The sequence below is a fragment of the Pholcus phalangioides genome, unplaced genomic scaffold (assembly GCF_987345545.1).
Source record: "Pholcus phalangioides strain wild (caught in Gottingen) unplaced genomic scaffold, Ppha-v1.0 ptg000009l_1, whole genome shotgun sequence".
NCBI lineage: Eukaryota > Metazoa > Arthropoda > Arachnida > Araneae > Pholcidae > Pholcus > Pholcus phalangioides.
Window position 1 is genome coordinate 105,657 of NW_028301602.1, and position 21,845 is coordinate 127,501.

General features: G+C 37.6%; 2 protein-coding genes across 4 annotated transcripts in view; one reads left to right on the plus strand and one right to left on the minus strand.

Annotated features, from left to right (window-relative positions):
* Nucleotides 1-21,845, plus strand: part of LOC149081583 (uncharacterized) — a 219,792-nt gene that overhangs the window by 62,293 nt on the left and 135,654 nt on the right. The gene's annotated exons all lie outside the window — the stretch shown is intronic.
* LOC149081584 (protein toll-like) overlaps nt 1-21,845 on the minus strand; it is a 73,466-nt gene that overhangs the window by 1,197 nt on the left and 50,424 nt on the right. Inside the window, exons 8-11 of one of the 2 annotated variants that reach the window (XM_089236971.1) lie at nt 14,944-15,085; nt 14,564-14,752; nt 13,541-13,670; nt 12,373-12,539 (exon numbers count right to left, since the gene is read on the minus strand). In XM_089236971.1, the coding sequence (XP_089093097.1) occupies nt 12,373-12,539; nt 13,541-13,670; nt 14,564-14,752; nt 14,944-15,085 (628 nt within the window). Of the gene's footprint in view, nt 1-11,260; nt 12,540-13,540; nt 13,671-14,563; nt 14,753-14,943; nt 15,086-21,845 lie in introns of those variants that run through there. The other variant, XM_089236970.1, reaches the window with a different exon arrangement.

A 21,845-nucleotide genomic window follows, 5' to 3' on the forward strand; every position in this document is an offset into this window, starting at 1 on the left:
CCTAGCTAGAATAGCGGCATGAAGGACACTTGTGGTTATCACGTTTACATCATTGTAACGGGAATGTCATAAAAATTCTTGTTCGGGTCCCGTTAGTACATGCTATATCATATATTTGTAGTGGCAGTCATGTGGATATGATTTTTGTTGTTGTTTTTATCCATTTCTGTTTCCCCCCCCCCCCACTTATTTTTGTAATATTTAAAACATTATTTTATAAATCTGGTAGACAGATTTCTTGTTTTTCGTTGGCGTGTATGAGACCACTCGTCAATAAAATGGTCTCAAATCTCTGACGGTACTTTCCGTTTCATCTAATCCGTAATAACCAAATCAGGCAGTTCTTCATCATCTCCAGGACTCGGATCCATTCAGTGAAGAAGTTTCTGAGTTCATAAGCAAAATCACACCACGTTGCTTCCGATCGTTTTTTTCCGATGTGCTTCGTGAACATTTGTCGAAACCTTTTCGGGAGTAAGCTTATATCTCTTCAGCAAAATGGATTTGACTTGGTCATAGTCATCTGTTGTCTCTTCATTTTCTCTAGCTATGACTTGCGCCATATCATAAGATAATGGTCCAATCAGATATGAAACACAGAGTTCCCTTTTTCTTTCGGCTCTTTTCGCTTGCCTCTCAAACAGTACTAGATAGAGACTGATCTCGTTGCTTTTGGAATCAAACTTTTGCAAAATGTTCTGTAGCTCTAGCCTTGGCCTTGCCATTGAGTTAATCGGGGATTCACCTGCCGCGCTGATGCGAATCTTTTCATTTTCCAGTTGCATTTTTCTGAGTTCGAACTCCATTCGTCTCTTCTAGCTTCCATCTGTTTTCTCTCACTATTACGGTATTCAAAAACTGTTCAATGAAATCTTTGTCGGAGCATTCTGCCTCCGTTATTGCGGATTTGAGTTGAAATACCTTCATATCCATAAGGGGACATTCAAGTATTACGTAAGCAGATTTTCAGCCATTTTTGACCCCCTCCCCCCTTTGTCAGCAAAAGTCAGCAAAACACTGACCCCCTCCCCCGCTGTCAGCAAAATTTCGTCAGCAGCTTAGAACATTTCACATCTTCAAAAAGGGGTGGCTCATGACGTAAGCAACCTTCAAACTCCCCTCCCCCCCTTGTCATCAAAAGTCAGCAAATCTGAAACCCCCTCGATGCTGACGTAATACTTGAATGACCCCTAACATTTTCCACAATTCCTCAATTTTAATCAAATATCTTCTATAACTATGCATACTGCTGAAATAATAGCCCTAGTTGAACCATCTTTAAACATGACCATTTTTTCTATCTACAGATCCCACTTATTCCCAGTAACAGAATTTTTCAATGAATTGAAACTTATTTTGAATAATACCAAATGTAAAAATATCATGATCATTGGTGATATCAATATTGACCTCTTGAATACCGAATCTAATATTTGTATTGAATATATGGATTATCTATGTAACTTGGGTTTTCAACCTTTGATTCAAAATATAACCAGACCTCAGTCGGGAACATGTCTCGATCATATTTTCTTGCGTCACTCCCCAATAATTACTAATATTTATTCATCTGTATTTTCCACTGATATCACAGATCATAACCCTATACTCTGTAAATTGTTATTCAGTAATATTAATGTAATTAGTAATGGTCACAAACTAAAATGTTCTGCTAAAATAATTGACTATAACAAGCTAATTAGGTATTTGCAAAACTATACATTTTCATCAAATGCTACTGACCCCTGTGACTTGTTCGAAGAATTCGTATCCAAACTTCAAACGATTGTCCAAAACTATACTAGAAACGTCAACCACACAAGATATAAAATCAAACAGAAACCTTGGATCTCACACGAACTAAAACATCGTATAAAAATAAAACAAAATCTATACAAAAAATCTCGAAAATACCCTTTTGATGTTTATATAAATATAGCTTATAAAAATGTTGCTCGTATGGTGAAGTCCCAAATTAGAATTGCTAAAAATAATTATTACTCCGAACAATTTTCGAAATGTAACACATCTAAAAAACGCTGGAAGTTATTGGATGAAATAATATTCAAAGATAATAATCAAAATTCATTACCAACAAACTGTGACAACAACACCCTCGCCCAAAATCAGTGACATCGACAGTTTCTTTTGATTTGCCTATGCTCCTCAATCAAATTATGAATCTATTTGATCTTAAGCATTGCAACATTATATTGATTTATATTTGCATATACTTACCTGAAAATCATGCAATGCGTATTTCATAAAATTGCACTCCTTGCTGTTGCCAAAAATACTACAAATTATGTGAAAGTTTTGTTTTGACATTTGATTTATTTTATTTATTTATTTTTTGAAACCCCCCTCCCCATTTTGTGTGTGCGTGTGTATGTGTTTTTCTAATATTTCGTTTTTCCGTTTTAGTTTGTTGATGTTGTTTACTAATAAGTAACTGTGTTCCTTATTATTCATTATAAATTTACAATGTATCATCCAGTATGGGTCTCTAGACCCCTTGGCTGATTTTTTTGTTTCATCTTGTATTTATGTAAAAAATTAAAACAATAAACAATCTCAAAAAAAAAAAAAAAAAAAGCGGGAAGCTCCAAGAACGTGACCCCCAGTGAGGAGCAAATGTCCTTCAGGCCTATATTGAATTGGTGGATCCTATTCCTATACCCCCCCCCCACTACCCCTTGGCAGCACTGGAATCACTGCCACATCTGAACCCCCCTCCCTAGCGGATAATAGTAAATCCCGGTACTCTGACAAAGACTCACTAATATTCGCTACTACCTGATTTGTTCCCACCCACAGAATCGTCCGCAAGGCAACTTTCGGCGATGAAAAACGTCTCGAACGTTGCCAATCTTCCCCCCAGGAAAACAACAGCGCTCGAAACCCCGAAAATCCCTACACACTCGGTTCCTAAGTTCTCTAACCATAGAATCGCCGATGATTAAACCCCTATCACTATCCCCCTCTACCTCATCCACGACCACCCATTCGCCCTCTAAACCGTCGTTGTTTGTGGAGATTGCTTCTTCATCAACAGGTGGCTCGACGACCAGAGGCTCCGTTATAACCGGGCCCTTTAGCACCCTAACTTTTTCCCGTAAAGCTTCGACCTCGAGTTCCAGCCTTTTCCTATCCAAGCACCCTTTACAATTGAAACTATCAGCTACTATACCCCTAGACCAGGGAAACCTCCCGTCGCAAGCTCTACACAACACTAGTCCAGGCATACTAACACTATTGCTAAAGCTAGATAATAATAATTAAAAATAGGAAAATGAAAAACGTTAGCAGGAAATTAAAATAATGTAAAATACATTACTATGCGAAATATACGTAAGAGATTGTACGAAAAAATTACGTAAAATAGAATGCTCAACACTAAATCACGAAGAATAAAATAAATATGTATATAAAGGATACAACACCCTCTAAAAAAAGTATTAAGCTACACAGTACAATTTTTACTTATTAGAATTAGCTAACTATCTCAAATCACACTAACACTACAACTATAGGCCCAAGTGGAAGGAAAATCAAAGTTATTGAGAGAACCTGGAAAAAGTATTCACTGTTTGCTAACCCTAACGTCCAAAAAACCTACGAATTTATATCAGAGAAGCGAGAAAACACAAACCTGGCAAAAACTCAATGAAAATGAAATGCGAACGAGAAAAAAAAATTAAGTCGATCGAAAATATACAACGAAAATTAAAAAAAATTGAGAGCAATATATAAAAAAAACCACTTATCTCGCAATCCAACGTGTGCTAGAAAAAAAAGAGAACACCGCAGAATATGGCCCAAAAATGAACAACACGCTAAGTAAAACTCACGAGAACGAAGAAAAACACAAAGAACGACACAAAATGGCGACTGACGTGACGGATAATCCTTCGGTAATCCCCCGGCAACGGTTTCGGATAAAACTTCTTCTATTGGTCGGTGAGCGGAGCGCGATAAAAGCACGTCAGTTCCCAACGACGGCGAAGACGAGAATGACCGCCACCCTTCATAAATATATGAAATATTCTTAACGGCGTCTTACTCGGTGCGCGAAAAACTGATAAAACTTTTTACTAGTTTGTGGGTACCTGAACTAACATTCCCCCTATTGAGTTCCCTACAGAGCCACTTTAGTGGTCTCTAAATACTTAGCGGATCTAAGTGATCTGATGTGTCGCGGGCCGCTTAAGTGCTCTGGACCTGTCGTCATGTAAAAGTGATTATGCCGCGGATCACTTAAGTAATCTGGGAATGTGCCGCGGATAATTTGAGTGATGTAGAACCGCACTGGTGGCCGCACCAATGCTTTAAAACTGTGTCACATGTCACTTAACGAATCTCTAAATGTGCCACAGATCGCTTAAATGGTCAGGAATTGTGCGACGGGTCACTTAAGCGATCTGTAAATGTGCCACTAAGTTCATTTTCACAAAATTAGGTTTGAGAAGGACAGGACACATCATAACCCCAGGTCCACATTTGGTCCGCTCAAGCCAAATGTTTACCGCTGGTCAAGGATTACCAAGAGCTTAGAGGTAGGGTTGCAATGAATTTCTTGAGCAATTTTGAGTTCTTAGTCTTTAAATAGCATTGAAATTGACAGGCATTGATTATAATAACATATAAAGATATTTTCTTTCGAAATTTTAATTCTTTTAAAAAATATTTTTTGCATTAAAAAATAAATTTTTGATCGTCTGTGGGGGGACCACGAGCTCCCAACCCAGATTCCACCCCCTTCCCGTACGTCTCTGATCCCACCAATATGCGTTAGGAGGAAGGGGGACAGAGCGCTGACAAAATTTTGCTTACAGGGGGGTCAGAGTTTTGCTGACTTTTTCTCACAAGAAGGGCGTCAAAAATGGCTAAACATTTGCTAACATAATACTTGAACGACCCCTTATTTTAAAGCATGCATGTGCTCAACCCATGGCCTAAATGTGGGTCTGCCTCAAGTGGCCCCGGTACGCTTACAAATACATTAAGTGGCTCGCGGCACATTCATACCTCATTTAAATCACCCGCGGCATATTTCCAGATCACTCAAGTGGGTCGCGGTGAATTCTTACTTCAATTGAGCGGCCCGAGGCAAATTTCGCGATTACTCAAGCGGCCCGCTGCACATTCCGGATTGTTTGAATGATCCGCGGCACATTTACAGATCACACAAATAACCTACGGTGCTGTTGTAGATCACTTAATCAAGTGGCCCACGATACGTTTTTAAAGCAATGAAGTGACCAGTGGCATGTTTTCCAATCAATGAAGTGGCCGCACACTCTTCAAAAGATTGAGTTAAGTTGAAATGTGCCGGGAGTCATTCAGATGGTCTGAAAGTGTGCCGCGGGCTGCTTGAGTCATCAGGAAATGTGCCACAAGTCACTTGAATGATCTGAAAGTGCGTAGCGAGCCCCTTTAGTGGTCTGGGAATGTGTCAAGAGCGCCACTAAAATCTATATATATAGAAACGAATGTATGTCTGTTTGTCCTTTATGCATTACTACACCATTCATCCGATCACCATGAAACTTTGGGAAGTTGTTGAGCACACTCTCGCGAAGGTTTCTGGGCATAGTTTTATTTTTCCTTTCCTTCATTTCCTTGAATTTCCTTTCTTCTGAGATCGCAGCGACGGGTAATCTATAAAACATGCATTTTGCCACTTGAAGTGTTAATGTATCGCAGCCCATTAGGTGATCTGTGTGCAGCGAGCGACTCAAGTGATTTCGAAGCATGCACAAGGCCACTCAAATGATCAAATGTGCCTCCAGCCACTTGAAGTAATCTGCAACTGAACTACGTGCCATTTAAGTGAACTGGGGGTTTGCCGCTGGTCGCTCAAGTGATCTGGAAATGTGCGTGAGGTCACTTAGGTTATCTGGAAATGTGCCGCAAGCCACTAAAGTAATCTGGAAATGTGTCCCACTTAAATGATTTGATGATCGTTCGTGGGCCACTTGTGTGGTTTTGTTGTTTGTCCTGGCCACATGAGATAACTCCGAGGGCCACAGGTTAGCATAAGTGTTTTAAGAAAATGTGTGTCTTTGGAAAAAACCAGACATTCATGCACATATGCAGGCCATTCTAATCGTTGTATTCCTGGGATGTAATGTAACCAGGGTTGGTAAAAAAACCGGTTTTTTTGAAAAAAACCAAAAACCGGGTTTTTTGGTTTAAACCAGGTTTTTTTGGTTTAAACCAGGTTTTTTTGGTTTAAACCGGTTTTTTATTTTAAATAGTATTAACATTAAAAACAATGAAATTTCTGAAAAATCATTTGAACTTCCAATAATTAACTAAAATAAAATGTTTATTAATGTAATTAACACTATTCCCATGCTAATTAATCAATAAATATTTATTACGTTTTAACAAAAACCAACTTTTGCAATTTCATTATTTTTTGCTTAACTCAATGGATTACTGTGTGTTTGAAAATTCTTTTAATGTTATTATTAATCATATAATATATAAAGGTTTTTCTCCAGTTACTTTCAGTATGCTTAATTAGGAAGCTATTTTGCAAAAAGTAATAAAAATTAGGTGAATACAATGTATGTAATGAAGCATAAATGATGCAGATTAATTAGCAATGATTTACGATATACAGGGTGATTATAACTAAGGTTCTGATTTCAAAACACTGTAAAAAAAGAACGATTGTCAGAATGACTTGAAAATTGACATGAATATTCCTGAAAAAATTCAATTTTATTTGATAAAGGGGAAAAAATATTTGAAAATGTAAAATTAATGACATCATCGAACATGTGGGAAATTTGCTCGCAGAATGGAAACGATAGCCAGTCATGGCAGAATACCTTAATTATAGCATTTCACGATTTCATAATTCATGGAAACATCACAAAAAACGAAGTAATTGAACAAATAACTACAACTTACTTAAGAAATGTTAAATATGTTGTCCACCGCATGTTCTGGCTATGAGGTTGAAAGCACAAAAATTCTTGTTCAACAACAGAATCGGAGTATGCCCCATGGTCATAATGTGGATGTGCTTGCAATTCAGCTTTATTAAACCAAACGCCCCCCCCCCCCGTTAATATTCCTGAGGAACTTCTAACATATAGGGAATGTGCTAGAGATTGCAATTTACCAAAGTTTGCAATCTGACCACTGTTTATAACATTTTGAGGTACCCCCCACAGCCAAAAGTTACAACGGTTAAGGTGCATCCTGGCAAAATGGGTCTTCAGCAGCTGCTTTTCTGGTATTGCAATGTGCATCTTGATAGAAGTTCTATCCACACACTGATGCTGTGGAAGTGCCGAAATGATGCGGTTGCACAAAATAGATTATACTGCTGGCTAAGTACAGCATAATCTACTTGCACATTTTTTACTTTTTTTTTTTGCGAGAAAAACTTCCATTGCTTCAGGAGTATCCATGCAAATTTTCAAGTCATTCTGATCAGTACTTATTGTATAGTTTCGGAATCAAAACTTAAATTATGATCACCCTGTATATAGCTGATTATTTTTCATAAATCTGTTACTACTATACAGTAGAACCTTGATTAACTGGGCTTAACAGTGTGTGTGTGAAAGTATAAAAAAAAACAACTATTGAATATTAAGACTGGGAGATATACAGTAGGAGATGTGCTACTTCTTATGGGAAAGAAAATGAAAATATATGTGAGGTGATGTAACTACTAGTACACTAGTCTTTGTCCTTTAAGGACAGTTGGTGTCTTTATTGGATTATAGGACCACCTGGCCCTAGCATGATGGTATCACTACTGTAGCTGCTTCTTTGTGAAGGGAAAAAGAAACCCTGTGAGATAATACACCATTACATTTAGATGTGTGATGCAATCCTTATTCATGAATTTGCTAAAGATAGAGCATCAGAATGTAGCCAAAGGTTAGAAAATGTTGTAAGAATGAGAAATTATGTCTTTTATATATAACTTTAAATGACTAAGATACTTCATATGAAAAATATATATATATATTCTGGCCACTTTTATGAGACTTTTTGAAAAAAACCACTTATAAAATCTTATGTCATTTAAAGATATACCATCAGAATGTACCCCAAGGTAATAAAATGTGGTAAAAATGAAACATTTTGACTAATAATGAACCAATATGATATTTTTCAAGGAAAAAAATTATATTTAGGCAACTTTTATTTGATTTAACCACTTGGTTAAAACCATGGTTTAAACCAAACAACCCTGAATGTAACTACAGAAGGTGTTACATCAAGGGTGTTCAACATTCACTAGAGTGTGGGCCATTTCATTGATTTTGAAATGTGTCGCGGGTCACTGAAGCTGACCTGTAAATAGTACTCTGAAACTGTGCCGCAGTGATCTGTAAATTTTCCGCGTATCACCTAAATGATCTAAGAATGTGCCGCAGCACACTTAAAGACTGCGGAACTGTGGCGCAGGTTACTTGAGTGATCTTTAAAAGTTTCATGGGTCGATTGAGTGCTCTGGAACTGTGCCGCGGTGATCTGTAAATATGCTGCGACATATTTACTCAGAGAATGTGCCACGGGTCACTTGTAGTGGTCTAGAACTCTGCCGGGAATCACTTAAGTGTAGATGAACAATATCGCAGGTTACTCTAGTGATCTAGGAATGTGCCACAAGTCACTTAAATCAAGTGGAACAGCAGCTCGGGTAACTTGATTAATTTTGAACTGTAACGCGAGCCACCTGAATGGCCTGAAATTGTGCTGCAGGTTCTCTTGAATGATCTAGAAATGTGTCGCTTAGTTCATTTTTTGCAAAATTAGGTTTGAAGCTGTGGGCCTCAACAGATGACTCCAGGGCCACATTCGGCCCGTGGGCAATGGGTTATGCATGCATGTGCTATATTTCTATGGCACCTAGACAGGTTTTTTTCTTTCTCTGAAAAGCACGGGGAAAAAATGGATCACGATCATTAATTGGACTTTTAAAGTAACAGTAGAAATTTGATTTATTTCTTTTTAGTTTTTCTGTTTACATTGTTTTCGATGCCACATTCTGTGGAAATGAAAGATTTTTAACCCGCTACTGCGGGAAGTGACGTAGGTGGTAGCGCATGTGTTGTATGACTACTCACTCAATATGGCAGCGCCTGTAGTGAAGTAGTTTTATTTTCTTGAATTGAGCAAGAATGGATCTGTAGCAGTTTTGAAATGACATTTTCAATCATATTGAATAATAGAATAGTCACTGCTATCCTGCAACTGTAGCATTAATCAATGTCTTAATGTGTTCGACCGATTGGCGATCGAATACTCATATTAGTTCTTTCTCAAGTGTTACATCCGAATTGATTGATTTTGTTTTGGGCCATTCGTTTCTCCAATTAAATAATGTTGTAAATTGTTATGGTAAAATTTTAGATCTTGTACTGATTGATGAAAATTGCTTTCGGTTTGATCTTCATAGAGCAATGAATCCTCTGTCAGACCAGAAGTATGATTGAATGATTTATCGTTGTAGGACTTGCTCTCTGTGGCGAGACTTTTTAACGGGGAGATCGGCTCGCATTTGCGCCTTGGAGTTGGGAACCACAGAAAACCAACTTCAGCCGACCACCACTGTGGGGTTCGAACCCGGATCCTCGCATCGCGAGTCGGTCACTATATCCACTCGACCACCACAGCGGCCCCCATACATAGTTCAGGGATGTGGCCTATTTAGCTGGCCCTCCGTCTATCATTTTTAATATCTGTATTAGTTCAGCAGTCTTTCCTACAATTTGGAAGACTTGCTCAGTGTTGCCTGTCTTCAAAAATGGTGATAAATCTGATGTTTTATATTATCAACCTATAGTTCAAATTAATTCTATTTGTAAGGTATTTGAACTTATCATCCCTGAAAGAATTTATTGCCCCGTTCGTTCCTGGTTTTCAAGTTGTCAGCATGGTTATATTGCCAAGAGATCTTCATTAACTAATTTAGTCGAATTTTCTCAAGTTATGGCACAAACTATAGATAATATGCAGCAAATTGATGTTGTTTATATTGTTTTTTCAAAGGCTTTCGATTCAATCAATCATATTATTCTTCTTGAGAAGATCAGGGGTTGGGGCTTTTCTGGACATCTGCTCAAGTGGATTGAGTCATACCTTACTGGGAGATCTCAGAGTAATTTTTAATGGTTGTAAATCCTCTTGTTATGCATGTTATTCTGCTGTTCTCCAGGGGTCGATTTTGGGTCCCTTACTTTTTATTTTATTTATAAATGATTTACCTGATTGTGTATTGATACTAAATGCTTAATGTTTGCTGATGATGTTAAAAATTTTCATGTTATAAATAATGCTGATGACGCTGCTAAATTACAAGAATCTATTTACATACTTAATTTATGGTGTGTAAATAATTAGTTGTATTTAAATATTGATAAGTGTAAATTTATGACCTATAGTAGGAAGCAAGCATTCTCTACTTATATATGATTACAGTATTGATGGTCAATTACTTCTAATGTTTTCTTACTCTAATGTTTTGTAAAATTTTACATTGTACCGATTTCTAAGATACAGTAATACGGATGATGCATATTTTTAAATTTTTATTTTGTATATACATATGTTTTTATCTTTATCCAGTATTCATATATGCTAGCTGTATAACTGGGCTTTTGCCTGTAGTTTGTATTTTTTAAATAAATAACTTAGCATATCCACAAAAGTGGCATTTCTTTCTTGAAAAAAGGACCGACCCGAGGGAGAGGACACTGCAGATGCTGCCATTTTGACTGGCTAGTGACCATAGTGAACCGCTTCCCGCTTTATTGCTTAAACCGCGGCAGTTGTAAAAGGCGAGATGATCCCGCGCGATTCTAGCCGGTGGTGGTTATAGTGGACCGCTCGCGGGAGCGTCTGCCTGCATGGGCAGTTGGCATCATGGAGCTATCACGTGGGGATCTATTGTGTGTTTTTGTTGACAACAAAAAATATTTATTATAAAATTAAACATGAAAGAATGACGATTGTACATGAAATTAATAGGACTCACCTTGAAGTTGCAACGGGTTTAGTGTAATCGCTAATTATAGTAAATTAATTAATTGATGATAAATCAGCGATTTCGCTTTTAGTGCCACAACAAATTTTCGATTAGAAAAACGAAAATTAATCGTTACAAAATTCCGTTTGATTTAGTTTTATCGTTAATTAGTTTATATTAATGATAAAACTAAATCATGATCGATAATTAACTAATCAACTAATAACGATAAAACTGAACTGGCCGATAATTAGTTAATTAACTAATTAACGGCAAAATCCGTTGGATTTCGTTTTATCGTTAATTAGTTTATTAACGATAAAACTAAATCATGATCGATAATTAGTAACGATAAAACGAAATCCAACGGTATTTTGATTAATTAACGATATCGTTTTCATTACGTCAACTAATTAACGATTAGTATTAATAATTAGGCGTCATGAAAACTCCGTTGGATTTAGTATGATAATTAATGATCCTTAATTAATTAATGATTTCGCTTATTATGTCATAACTAATTAACGATTAGTATTAGCAACAATTATCCATCACAAAAACTCCGTTGGATTAAGTATAATCGTTAATTAACCTTAATTAAGGATTAACCAACGATATTGCTTTTATTATGTCATAATTAATCAACGATTAGTAATAACAATAATTGATCGTTACAAAAACTCCGTCGATTTACTATTCCATTATAAAACGAACACTTAGGAAAGTATCTAAGTAACGAACACTTAGAGGAAAGTATCCGTTCAAAACTGCAAGCGGTGAGCCGGTCAAGCGAGAAAAAGAAATAATAATTCATTCTGGTTAAAGCGGGTAAAAGCAGTTTGAGCCGGTAAAAGCAGGTAGGCGGGCGCACTATGGCCGCCCCAATGAGTTTTCACGATCTTTTTTCAGCCGCGATAAAGCGAGTAGCGAGAAGCGGTTCACTATGGACGTACCCTCACACACGCTATCGCGTATGTCGCTTTTCTCGTTAGCGAAACACAAACTTATGAGTTTATCTACCCGATGAATCGTAGTTGTGGGCTTTGTCTTTAAATGTTACTGTTTTATAGCATCAATATATAGTATACTTTATGAATCGCCTATATTAGGCTTACTCATAGTGAAAAATGCACGGGAGTTCACTTTTTTTGAGGGTCGACGGAACTTGTTTTGATGAAAGTTGAAGCTCTCTTGTACTGAAAGCAACGAACGATGAACCCTTTATCACGAATTTTCATTCGCTTCCTAGTAATTGATCAAATGGACAGCTCAGAGCATCGTGGATGTTGATGTTTCCGATGTTTTCCTACACTGCTTTTTGGAAGACGGAATGGCATAAACAAGTTTTTGCCAGAAGTACTTCTCACCCCACGTTACGTACGTCGTGCTCTCCAGGTAAACTTTTATGGCTGGATCGATCTCGTTAGGAATTTCGCCTACTTTGACGACGATCAACCGCTGCACTCGGTCTTCTAGGGCTTGCAGATGTGCTGCCCTGAACTCCAACATACACCATTCGCTCTCCAAGAAATTCCTGCCGAAGAAAACGGAAAAAGATTTAAAAAAAATTTTCGTTCATGTATTTTGCTTGAATGATGACGATCATCTAGCTCTTTTCACTACTGGTTTTTGCAATGTTTCCAAAAATGTTTTTGGAAACCAGCCCAAAGAAATTGTTTCGATAAACGTGGCAAGTCCATTTTTCTGGTGAATTCGCTAGTAATCTGACAGACTCTTCTTGTTCTCAAGTTAGCTCATCAAAAAAATGCCGAATTAAAAATTATAAAAGTAAGTTTTTAATGGTAATAAATAAAAATACGTTTTTGATTATCTATAGCCAAGAATACTACCAGAAGGATAAGGGATATTAATATGCAATAAATTAAATGTTTGTATTCATGTTATTAATAATATTACATTAATTTTAAATACTCGCACCGTGAGAATACATACATTTGATAAGAATTGGATGACAAACGAATTATTATGCATGGTTCGTGTGAAAGAAAATGTGAAAGTATCCTTTCGAAATAATCTACAGCAGCGGTTATCAACCCTTTTTTTGCTCGCGGAGCCTTTCTATGGCAGAGCCCCGTATGCCTATTTCTTTTCTTTATCTATCAAATTTACTGATTCATTTTATTTTCCTCTAGCGGCCGCAGAGCCCCTGGGATGTGGAAACGGAGCCCTAAGGTCTCCGCAGGGCACTGATTGAGAACCGCAGATTCGCAGAATAAAGCTCAATAATTATAGCCTAAAAGTATAGTTTCCCAGAAAGATGGTATACAAAAGGTGATTACTTCAATTAAAATGATTAATCAATGTTTTTTTCCCCGCTTCAGACAGTCAGAGAGAAAGAAGGGAGGATGAGGGTCAAATTATTATATTTGTCTAGAATATTTGGTCTTTTTTTTAGTATTTGTTTTTATTCATACGAAGTTTGCTCCGCTTTCGACACACACAACTAGGCGTTCGAATACATTTGGAAAACAAATCGTTATCAGTGTTGCCTAAATAAGTTGTGAAAAGCAGTACCTGGATAAGACAATTATAGTTCTCTTTGAGTTTGTTATGGCGTTCATGATGTTCACGTGGATGTACTCTCCAGGCAGAAAATCGCGGTAGTGAAGACAGAGGTACACATCCGGAAGATTCTTCTCGATTTCTGGAAGAAAAAGAATGATAAAACCAGATATTCTGTACTACTTACTGACGTACTGAGCTAATTAATTAACCTTTGTGATCCCATGGGAGCACCATTCTGGTGGCAAGCCATCCGAAAGTATGCTCATTAGCGGATACAGAATCTTCTAACGGAAGTGGTGGGGGAGGCGAATCATCGAGGGTGTGTATATTGAATGAGAGAGGGCGATTAATATAGGTAATTTTTTTTAAATCATTTTCTTGCCCTCCACGTTCCAACTTCGATTCGTCCAACGAAAACCATTATTTATAGTATTACATTAATATTTTTTCTCTCGTACTTATTTCCCCCAACCACTTTTTTGGGCGATTTTCCTGTTGTGGCTTTAAATTTTGTATTTGTGTTTGAAACTAAATATACTCATAATTTTTTTCAAAAGAACTTCGAGATCAGTAAAGCCAAGGAAAGTTAAAAATAAGACTTTAACCAAAATAACACATAAAAAAATGAATAAACGTATAGGAAAAGTTAGTCCCAAAAGCTGGAGATACCAATGTATCAATATTATATCAGCGATCTCAAGAATTTTTTCCTTACGATCTTTTGATTTACCTTTTGATAAATAACATGTTTGTAGCATTTGTGGTATATAATTTAATTTGTAATTTAATAACGAGCTATAGGCCTATACGCGTAAAATGGTAATGATGATCAAGACAGGTCTCAAGCTCAACACACTACTTCGAAACGGTACGTGATATACAGTATTAGGCATAATATACAGTGCTGTGTGATAACGTCAAAAACAATAAATTTTTAATGAGATAACGAGCTCACTGTTGTTTTTGTAGCATTAAAATTTTTGAAGTGATCTTTGAACTCGAAAAACTGAAGAAAAAGAAATTAGGTCTAACCAGTAATTATGTTGTCTACCACAAAATCCTCGTCTTTATGGCTGAAGGATATGAAGGCGTCAAATGGTTTGTCGACGTCCAGCTCATTTTCTTTAACCCAAGTTATTCCATGAGCAAAGAGCCACACCTTAATGTGAACCTCGTAATGACTGTAGGCCAGTCTCAAAGCCGTCGCGACCAGCAGCAATACTAGAACGAAAATTCAGGTTAATTAATAGTATAAGTAAGTAAACATTGATTAACATGACATGCATACATTAGGGTAGTGTGCCCAACGAATAATTGTGTTTCTTGGATTCATGAAAGTTATTCAGAAGGCCAACTATTGATCAGGTGAAGAAACGAGACATTATTCAGAAAATTTTCGGTTCAGAGACTACCTATCACAGAAGACGCAGCACCGACGTAAAGTCCGGTGAAGTTAGGACAAAGTTCAGAATCGGATAGCTCCGCCAACAACTTTCCATTTAAGGACGGTTGACGCTGCTGAGTGCCGCAACGAGTTTCATTTCTGTCAATAACCTGTAACAGAAAATAATAATGTAAGTAATCACTGATAAATTGTCGATGGTTGATCACGAGCAAAAATAATTTTTGTGTCAAATCAATTTTAGTGGGTGACCAAACTTTTTTTTTAGCTATGTTGTGTGTATGCATACGGGCCATTCCCAAAACAAATGTACATTCCACATTTTTGAAATGAAAAATTTAAAGTTGAATTTTCAAAACGAAATTGATCTCATATTGACTTATAGCCAATATGACTTGAAGTTTAATATTTCATAAATATTCTTGACTTTTATTTTGTAGTAATACGTATTTTATTTTTTGAAAGTCACGGATTTTTTGTTAACTTTCTGTTACGAAAACAAATACCGCTGTAAAAAAAATAAATATTATTTCTGCAGTTTTTATCACTTGAAATAACGAAACTAGCTCATTTCTTACACAATATGCTAAAAAAAAAATCAGTTTTAAAAAAATTGAATTTTTTTCCTGTCCTTTTGATGGTTTTTCTACGATTCTTTCAAAATAGCACATAGAAAAGTTTATTTTTTTTAATATTTAAATATATTTAGCTACTCAAAACTTTTTATTTCTGACAAACAATAGGGTGGTAATTTTACATCTCAGTTTGAAGTGTTCTTAAAATTTTCTGCTCGTGAACTGCAAAAATGCTTCCCGTAGCAGAGGGGACACCATTGTAACAGAATGGACATTATTGCAACAGAGTGCACAGAAATGTTTAACTGAGGGAAAGATATCTCAAATATTCTAAATAGGCTATGCAAATAGACTTTTATTTTCTCAAAAATTATATACAAAATGTTATCTAGCTTGTGCTAGTTAAAATAGAAATATAGAATAGAGGGAATATTTAAAATTATTTTCAGATGTATTTAAAATCGATAGTTTGGAGTATTTAAATTGGTTATTTTTGGATTTAACTATATAGAACTGTAGGTCAGGCGCCGGAAGCAGGTGACAGTATACTAGTACAGCAAAAAAATAAGTGAATAATTATACGTAAATAAGAATGGTTGTCTATGGATGGTAGACATGTTTCTTGAGGGTTTAAAGTAAGTGGCGTCATGTTGATGAAAGAAGCTTTGTCCAAGCGGTTGGGAACATAGTCCCAATTAAAAGAAATACAATCACAGGCCGATGTAGTTGATGGGGCAGCCGCCATTCTAGGGAATCCATTGGTTACCGTCACAAAGCATCTGTGATGAAATGTTAACGAAAGTTACCTTACTGTCCTTCGAAATAGTCACCTCCCATTGCTATGCACCGCTGAGATCTCCTATACATGTCCTGGAAACTTTGCAAGAAGTCTTCTTTTGGGATGTAGTTCAAAAGCCTCGTCACGTTTCGTTGGATGTCAGGAATATCGTCAAATCTCTTTCCTTTCAAAGCGAGTTTGAGTCGTGGAAATAGGAAGAAGTCTGGAGGATTGAGATCTGGCGAGTATGGTGGATGTTCAATTTGCACCACCCCCCTTTTTTGCCAGGAACTGTTTGACGATATTGTTGCGAAACAACGGGGTGGGTGGACTGGATACATCGGTTAAATGAAATACACTAATCACACAAGGAAACGCACGTCCTTCATCATCACACTTTATTTACGGGGCCATTCCACTTAACATGTTGCCAAAGGGAGAACTACAATACTCTTCATGCTTTTGGCATAACCAGCCATTACAAAGGCTTCGCTTTTATATCGTAAAACTCCTCCTTGCCAAAGCATGACGAAAGGAAAAATAACGGTCATGCGCTTCATCCTCCTTGCCTGCAGCTGGTTTGCTGCTGGTGGACTTGCGAGTCTTTGGCTCATTCTCTTCCTTCTCGTCTTCTTCGGCACCGTTATCGACGTCGGACTCATAGTTCTTCGATTTCTTACCTTGGTGACCATCACCGTGTTTCTTGGACGGCAAAACTTCATCCTCTTCTTTCTCTCCAATACCATTTCTTCGTCATTTTTTGTCTGCCGGCCTACGGTCTTTCGCTTCGGTAACTTTGATTCGTAATCTGAATCCGAGCCGGTGTCGTCATCACTGTCCTCCTCCTCGTGTTCGGAACCTTCTTGCTCGTCATCTTTAGCTTTTGTCATCGTCGCCTTGCGCTCGCGATTTTTCGGACTGACTTTCACGTCGGCGGTACCATCCTTATCGGAGTCGTCGTCTTGGTCGCTTTCCTTGGCAGCTGCATTAGCGGGTCTCTCGCGCCTTTTCCGACTAGAGTTATCGTCGTTATCAGTCGTCTTCTTAGCCGATCCAGCTGCCCGACCACGTTTCCTGGTTACCGGTTTCTCTTCAACTACAGCGTCACTCACTTTGCCAGCTTCCTCAACAGTCACTTGTTCTGCTTCTTCTTTTATAGCTGCTCTCCACATTTCTGCATCAGATAATTCCATCGCTTCTTCGACGGTGGCGGGATCCTCGATCCGAATATCAGCATTAAACTGCGCTTCATTGACAGCTTTGTATGACACTGGATTCCCATAAAAACTTGTAGGTCTTCTAGTAGTAGGTTGTTGTAGGTTGTCTCTTGCTTCTTCTAACATCTGGAAGTTGATCCGCAGTGGTTGTAGACTGTTTCGACTTTCCAACCATTTGCTCTGCATGCTTCAAGTCGGGCAATCATCCCTTAGAGGGGGCTCCAGGAGGTGTCACTTGTACTTCTGGTCATTTAGATTGTCAGTTGAAAGGAAGTGAATTAATAGTCGATCTGTTTGACTCCTCCAAACCTCATCAAACCTCACATTCCTACTGGGGAAAAATATGTCTTCGTCTACGTTCCACAACTTGTATCCCTTGACCCCTTCAGGGTATCTGAAGCCGAGGCGTACACATAACACAAATTTATTAAACATTTTAGCACAAATTACCAAGACACAAATATATGACAACTAAGAATCAGACAAACTGAACATGCTTCTCTGTGTGAGTCAGCGAGTGATACAGTATATATGAAAGATCTTCGTCAGGAGTTGGGGGGGAGGAGAGTTTAGTTTTAGTTCCAGTCTCAAAGTCAAACCAAAACCAAAGATGTTCTTCGTTTTGCGGTAAACAGTGTCCGCCTCAGTACCCCCCTTCCAGTGACTAACGACACAGTCTGACAACATTATTGAATCTGACAGGATAGCGAACCTGTCTTCCGGAACGCGTGAAGCGGTCTGGTGGTTTCGGAAGCACATTAATTTTGGGACACACTGTATTCGAAATTGTAGTTGTAGCATCCTCATTCACTGTGAATGCAGGTTTGATTCGATCGATACATACATTTGTTGGTTTTCCATCTATCAGAACTTTAAAGTTCTTTTCTTTTCTGCTGATCACCGGAAACGGTCCGGAGTAGGGTGCTTGAAGCGATGTTCTCAACCTGTCATGTCGGATAAATACATGAGAACAGGTGTTTAATGCTTTATGTACGAACACATTATTTTTGTTATGAGAGCTTGTTGGCTTCGGTTTTAATGCTCTCATGTGTTGCCTGAGGTTTTCGATGAACATGGACGGATCTAGAATTTTGTCACTCGAATCGTAAAAATCGCCAGGAAGACGCAAGGAAGCACCGTAGACAAGCTCAGCTGGTGTTGCACCTATATCTTCTTTCAGTGCTGAACGAAAACCGAGAAGAATGGTTGGAAGGACTTCTGTCCACTTGGTGGTGTGGTGAGCCATAATTGCAGCTTTTAATGGACGGTGAAAATTTTCGATCAGCCCATTTGCTTTTGGGTTGTACGGTGATGTTCGCCACTTTTCCACACCTAGAAGAGCAGCAAGCTGAGACATTAGTCTTGACTCGAACTGTCTGCCTTGATCAGTTGTTATGCGGTCTGGTGTGCCGAATCGGGCAATCCACTCAGAGTAGATTGTCTTTGCGACTGTTTCAGCGGTAATATCTGAAATCGCATATGCTTCCGGCCAACGTGTTACGCGGTCAATTAAAGTTAAACAATAAGTTTTCCCGTTTGATTCCGGCAAGGGTCCCACAAGATCGCAATGAATATGTTGGAATCGTGCAGTTGGCAGTGAAAATTTTCCTAATTCTGATTTCGTGTGTTTGTGAATTTTAGAACGTTGGCAATCAATGCATTGGCGTGCCCACTCACGAACATCTTTATTCATAGACTGCCAAACGAAACGGTTACGTATAAGGTCAACAGTACTTCTAATACCTGGATGAGAAAGGCAATGTAAGTTTAGGAAAACTTGTTTGCGAAATTTAGCAGTGACATAAGGTCTTACTTTTCCAGTTGAAAGATCGCAATATATTTGAGAATTTGAATTGGGCAATTGAATTAATTTCAATTGCAACCCAGTATTAGTGTCTGAAATGAGTTGTTTCAGTTGTTCGTTTGATTTTTGATCATTACTGAGTTCATCATAATTAAGTGGCTGGGGGACAATAACCTCACTTATGCGCGATAGTGCATCGGCAGCTTCATTTCGCTCACCTTTTAGATACTCGATATCAGTAGTGAATTCTGATATGTAAGAAATCCACCGTGTTTGCTTATTTGAGTAAGTGTCCGTTGCCTTACGAAAAACGTATGTTAATGGGCGATGATCTGTAACAATTTTACAGTTTCTAGCCTCTAGCATGTGTTTAAAAAATTTAACAGACTCGTATATAGCTAATAGTTCACGGTCAAAACTTGAATATTTCATTTGTGTAGGTGTAAGACGTCTTGAAAAGAATCCCAGGGGTTTATATTCTAAATTCTGCATTACACTTAAGGTAGCTCCAATTGAAATTTCGCTAGCATCACAATGAAGTATTAACTTATCTTCATTTTCTGGAAACACTAGCGAAGTAGCGTTTAGCAAAGCTTCTTTTGATTTTTCGAATGAATCTAACAAATTTTTAGACCATGTAATGCGAGATTGATCATTTTTCTTTTTAGACCCTTTTAATAGGTCAGTTAATGGTGCTAGTACTTCAGCAGCATGTGAAATGAATTTCCTATAGAAATTTAGTAACCCCAAGTATTTTCTGAGTTGCACAAGATTTTCTGGACGTGGATAGTTCATTATAGCTTTTACCTTGTCGTCCAAAGGTCGAACACCACCTGCTGATATTTCGTGACCCAGAAAGGAAATTTGTTGTTGACCAAAAACACATTTGGAAGCATTTATGTTTAGTCCGTACCTACTAAACCTTTCCAAAACAAGTTCCACGTGCTTAATATGATCATTTTCGTTTTCAGAAAAAATTAAGACATCGTCTAAATAACTGACAGTAAAATCGAGACCTTTCAGTACCTCATTCATAAATCTTTGAAATGTCATTGGTGCACATTTCAGACCAAATGGGAGATATAAAAATTCAAAACTACCAATGGGAGTAGTAACGGCAGTTTTTGGTACATCGGATTCATTTATCGGAATATGATAGTATGCCCTTACTATATCAATTTTGGAAAATATTTTCTTTCCGTGCAGAACATTAGTTATGTCATGTATATGAGGTAATGGGTACCTATCTGGGACAGTTATAGCATTCAAGCGACGATAATCACCACAAATTCGGTACGTTCCATTTGATTTCGGAACTACATGAATTGGAGAAGCCCAAGGTGACTTTGATGGGCGACAAATTCCATTATCAATCAAATATTCAAATTCTTGTTTAACTGCTTGTAATATTTTTGGATGCAGCCTTCTAGGTTTACAGAAAATTGGACTTCCGTTTGTTTCAATAAAATGCTGAGTGTTATGTTTTGGAGGACGGGAAAACTGCGGTATTGGATTTGCCAAAATTGGAAATTGTTCAAAAATTTTATGATATGGTGATTCACCTACAATCAATTTCACTGTGGGTACTGCAGCATTGGACAGTACACCTTTTGTTTGCATGTTAGTGATAGAGTCAATTAATGCTCTATTTTTTAAATCCAACACGAGTCCGAAATGTGTTAAAAAATCAGCACCAATAATAGCAGTATTGACTTTTGCAATGAGGAAAGTCCAACGAAAATTTCGACGAAGCCCTAAATTTAGCTCTAAATGTTTTTTTCCGTATGTTGGAATTTTCGTGTTGTTGGCTGCATAGAGAAAATGTGAAGAACTGTCCTTCACATTGGGTGACACAGGAATGCAAGAGATGTCACTACCCGAATCGATTAAAAAATTACAATTTGTCGCTTTATCATATACGTAAAGTCTACATTTAGTAGGACCTGCTGCTGCACCGGAAAAAGTATGCTGTAACGATGCAGCAGCGTGCTTTAGTTTTTTGATTTGTATGTGCACGGCTGGTAACACTTTGTTGCTTTCTCACCAAATTTATTATGATAGAAACATAGTGTTTGTGTAGTATTGAAGTTACGATTTCTAAAATTACGGCTGTTGCTTCGGTAGCGAGAATGAGTACGCCCTCTTGAATAATTTTCATTTTTAATTTTCGTTGACAAATCTGCAATTTGAATTTTTAATTGCGATATTTCACTACGCAATTGTGCAATATCAGATTTCACAGAATCTGATGAAGGGCCTGACTGTGAAGAAAGCGCAGAAATACTCGGTATTGGTCGTATTTCGGAAATTTTATCGGCTAGTGTGGCCAACTCAGTTAAATCTGCAGTTGACACTGATAAAATGGCCTGAGAGTTCAAAGGTAACCTTTCCATCCAAATAGTTTTTAGAAAATCTTCAGTTACTGAATTTCCTGCCAGCTCTTTCATTTGTCTTAGTAGAGAGGATGGTTTCTTATCCCCAAGAGTCAATTCAGACAACAGTTTGCGGATTTGTATCGATTTAGAATCTGTAAATTCA